The sequence below is a fragment of the Myotis brandtii genome, unplaced genomic scaffold (assembly GCF_000412655.1).
Source record: "Myotis brandtii unplaced genomic scaffold, ASM41265v1 scaffold2089, whole genome shotgun sequence".
Lineage (NCBI taxonomy): Eukaryota > Metazoa > Chordata > Mammalia > Chiroptera > Vespertilionidae > Myotis > Myotis brandtii.
Genome location: NW_005357800.1, coordinates 158,828 through 162,974, shown reverse-complemented (window position 1 = coordinate 162,974; position 4,147 = coordinate 158,828). Strand labels below are relative to the sequence as shown.

Here is a 4,147-nt window from a genome sequence, read left to right as displayed (position 1 = left end):
CTCTCGAGCATGGCGGCCCAGAGATGTTGGTGCTGAAAACGGTTCTTGGCCGATCCTCCCTGCTGCAGTGAGTCAGTGCTTGCTGGGCCCTAACTTGCCTGTAGCATCACGGAACACGACATGGAGCACAGAACCCAAGGTGGTGAAGTGACTTGTCATCACTAAGTCACGGAGATGATTGATAGACGCCTACTCCCTTTTAGCTTCCGGATAACCTGCTGTGTGACGTTCTGTATCACTTCTGAAACGTATGTTGGCGGCCATGTGGCAGGGAGGTGTCTGCTGTCAAATGTACCTGGATTCAAGTCCTGGCTTTTCTATTTAATAAATTAATTAATTTTAATTTATTTCAGGGAGGAAGGGTGAGGGAGAGAGAGATAAAAACATCGATGATGAGAGAGAATCATTGATCGGCTGCCTCCTGCATGCCCCACACTGGGGATCGAGCCCACAACCCGGGCATGTGCCCTTGACCGGGAATCGAACCGTGACCTCCTGGTTCATAGGTTGACGCTCAACCACTGAGCCACACTGGCTGGGCTTTTCCACTTCTTTATTTTTAAATTATTCTCAACTGAGGATATTTTTCCATTGATTTTTAGAGAGTGTGGAAAGAAGGGAGAGGGAGAGACAGAGAGAGAGAAACATCAATGTGAGAGAGACCCGTTGATTGGTTGCCTCTCGCACTGACCCTGACTCCGGTGAGGGATTGAGCCTGCAACCGAGGTACGTGCCCTGGATCAGAAATCGAACCCGAGACCCTTCAATCCCTGGGCCTATGCTCTAACCACTGAGAGCAGGACTGGCCAGGGCTCCTCCCCGGCCCGGGCCCTGGTTGCGGCGTGTGCAGGAGGCAACCAATCAATGTGTTTCTGTCACATCGCTATTTCTCTCTGTCTGTCCCTCTCTCTTCCACTCTCCCTAAAAATCGATGGAAAATCCTCGGGTGAGGATTAGCAAAAAACCAAAAAAGATTAGATGAGATAGGTGGTGCAGGGTTAGCTTTTTATTTTTTAATTATTTTTTAAAAATATTTTTATTGATTTCAGAGAGGAAGAGAGAGGGGGAGAGAGAGAGAAACATTGGTGATGAGAATCATTGATCAGCTGCCTCCTGCACGCCCACTACTGGGGATCGAGCCTGCAACCCAGGCATGTGCCCTTGACCAGAATCGAACCCGGGACCCTTCAGTCCGCCGGCCGACGCTCTATCCACTGAGCAACACCGGCCAGGGCAGTTTTCTATTAGGAATAATATCTTTCCTTCAAGGTGGTGCTCTCACCCTTTGCCTCCATGGTGGCTGGGGAGCAGAGGGCCTTCTGAGTCTGGGGTCTCGCCTTCGCACGGTGGAGTCCCCGGGAGCTTGTGGTCTGCGCCTCGGCACCTCCAGGGGACGCAGCACCAGCCCTGGCGAAGCTCCCGGTGACCCCAGGGAGCAGCCGCATTGCAATCCGCTGTGTTGTCTGCACCCCAGCGAGTCTGTGATGCGAGAGCGGAAGCTTAGGTTCAAATCCCGGCCTTTCCACTTGGCAGGGACCCTGGGCTCACACTTCCCTCCTGTCTCCTCCTCTGCACTGACAGGGCGAGGAGGCCAGCGCCCTCCCGCGATGGCCCTGCAGAGCCCGTGCGTGATCTTCCTGCGCGAGCAGAAACCGAGCGCTTTCTTGATGATGTTATATGGGGGTCATCCTGTGTGTGCGCTGTTTTTAAGTTGTTTTTATATTAGCTTTGTCTTAAGTCGATTATAATCTCCATGGGAACAAAGCCTTATAGACTTATTATTTTTTATGCCCGAAGCAGCTAAGACACAGCCAGGCTTTCGGACGTGTAGAGCTGGAGTGAGGGTGAGAGAGCGCGCTCATCCCCCTAAGGCATTGAGCAATGCTCACGGTTAGTTAATATGCGGGGTAAGGGGTGTGAGAGGGTGAGAGGGAGGAATCCCAGAATCGGAGGGTTGTGCCCAGCCTAAGCTGCCAGTCTGCCTTTCTCCACTGACGGGAGGGCGAGGGGTTCCGCGGTGGCCACAGCGGGTTTCCCTGCCGGCTCCCTGCTCACCCTGTGCTTCTCCCCCCGCAGACCCGTCATGGCAGGTTCAGGCAGCACATGGCCATCTCGCAAGCAGCTGTTCCAGGCCCTCCTGCTGGTCCTCGTCCTCCTCCACTCAGCGTTGTCCGAACCCTCCCGGGACTTCGTGCCGCCCGGCAGGCAGAAGAGGGAGGTCCCCGCCGACCTCCTGAGCCAGATGGGCCGGGCCGTGCGGGGGACGCTGGATGCCTGGATCGGGCCGGAGACCATGCACCTGGTCTCTGAGGTGAGGGAGGTGGTCCCTGCTGGGACCGCACACACCGAGGAAGACACAGGAGGAGATACAGGAGGAGACGTTGGCGGCCACTCTGTCTCTCTCGCTCTGCGTCCTGCGTGTCATAACCCTTGGTGGCCTTAGAGTCCACACGATGAAGCAGACATACCTGCCTCTAGCGCTCCCATTGGTTGAATTCCACCTGAAGGCCCTTAGTTCCACCCCGGTCTTTCCTTTGTTCCTGCCTTTCTGGCCAGAAAGGCTGGGAAAGGAGCCATCTTTACAAACCCATGTCACCAGGTCACTATAGAGTCTACATGTGACCTAATGTCGTGAGTTGGCACATCAAGACCTGTATCATTTCTTCACCGTAGAGGTGGGGGCGGGGCTGGCTCAGGGGCTTCAGGCAGGGCTCTCTCCCCCACCTAATGGGATCTGATGCTTCCCCCACATACAGCCACTTCCACAGCACAGTGTCCCAGCAGGTCCGCGGAGTCAGGGCCCAGGAAGGAGGAGCAGCCTGCTGGCCAGGCCCGCGCACTGGGAGGGACCCCCAAGGCCCGGGCGGCAAACCCTGGCTGAGCAGCGGGTGGGAGCCGGTCCTGCGGGCCCAGCCTGGACTGGCAGCGAGGCTTGGAGAGGAGCCTCACTAGTTAGGGACCCATCTCTCCACAGACCACGGCTCAGGTGCTGGGGACCATCTCCTCCTGCCTCTCCGTGGGCTTCTTCGCTCTGTCGGGCATCGCCGCCCAGCTGCTGAACGCCTTGGGGCTGGATGGTGAGTGGCAGGGACTGGTGGGTCAGCTGGAGCCTGGCCCATCACTTCCTGTTGGTGGGAGCTTATCTTTTCAGGGTCTAAACTGTCCCCCAGCCTCCTGCCCCCTCCCAGGGTTCCCCAGAGGCCAGCTTAATAGCAGGCCAGAGACCGCCGCCACCTGCCGGTCAGCCTCCTGTCGGAGCAGCGCCTGCTCAGCCATAGCATCTCCTTTAACAGCCCAGGAATCACTCCCATTTTGTAGATGAAACTGGCTCAGCCAAGGCAAGTGGCCTGCCCAGGGCGGCAGGAAGCGGAGCGAGATTCAGGCTCCCGTCCCTACGTCTCTGTGACCCTGTGGGAGGGGATGTTTTTCCCTTTGCAGGGGGGTTTAAGTCCTCCCTCTCTTTGGGTTTTATCCCCCCCCCCCGCTGGCCCATCACCACTGCAGGCTGCCTGATCCTGTGACTCTTCCCCCTCAGGAGATCACCTCACCCAGGTCCTGCAGCTCAGCCCCAGCCAGGTGCAGACCTTCCTGCTGTGGGGCGCGGGGGCCCTGGTGACCTACTGGCTGCTGTCCCTGCTCCTCGGCGTGCTCTTGGCCTTGCTGGGGCGGATCCTGTGGGGCCTGAAGCTGGTCTTCTTCCTGGTCGGCTTCGTGGCCCTGGTGCGGTCAGTGCCCGACCCTTCCACCCGGGCCCTGCTCCTCCTGGGCTTGCTGACCCTCTACGCTCTGCTGAGCCGGCTCACGGGCAGCCGGGCCTCGGGGGTCCAGCTGGAGGCCAAGGTCCGAGCGCTGGAGCGCCAGGTGGAGGAGATGCGCTGGCGGCAGAGGCGAGCGGTCAAGGGCACCCGGGGCCTGGAGGAGGAGTGAGAAGGACGCCCGGCACCTTCGTCGTCTTCGTACCAAAGAGCTGAGCTGCTTCTGGGCCGCTGGCCCTCCTTCCAGCCCCTGCCCCTCGCTTGCCCTGTCTCTGGACCCTCAGGACTCTTACCTCTGCCCCAGCCCCCCAGCTGAGCGGGAGGGAGACCCGTCCCCTGCTGGTCCTCTGACCCCTTTCTCTGCCCCTAGCCGTCCCCGCAGGGCGGCTTGG

At 58.8% G+C, this 4,147-nt stretch overlaps 1 protein-coding gene across 1 annotated transcript; it reads left to right on the top strand.

Moving 5' to 3' along the window:
• Positions 1-1,570: 1,570 nt before the first annotated feature.
• On the top strand, positions 1,571-4,141 carry TMEM109 (transmembrane protein 109). The gene is made up of 4 exons (XM_005865640.2): positions 1,571-1,890; positions 2,077-2,311; positions 2,975-3,077; positions 3,536-4,141. Exons 2-4 carry the CDS (start codon positions 2,084-2,086, stop codon positions 3,925-3,927), a joined length of 723 nt encoding a protein of 240 aa, XP_005865702.1. The 5' UTR covers positions 1,571-1,890; positions 2,077-2,083; the 3' UTR covers positions 3,928-4,141.
• The last annotated feature ends 6 nt before the right edge of the window (positions 4,142-4,147 follow it).

Coding starts and splice junctions, on each gene's coding strand:
- TMEM109 (XM_005865640.2), top strand. CDS start 2,084: ATGGCAGGTTCAGGCAGCACATGGCCATCTCGCAAGCAGCTGTTCCAG. Junction 2,312..2,974: donor CCATGCACCTGGTCTCTGAG/GTGAGGGAGGTG, acceptor ATCTCTCCACAG/ACCACGGCTCAGGTGCTGGG. Junction 3,078..3,535: donor GAACGCCTTGGGGCTGGATG/GTGAGTGGCAGG, acceptor CTTCCCCCTCAG/GAGATCACCTCACCCAGGTC.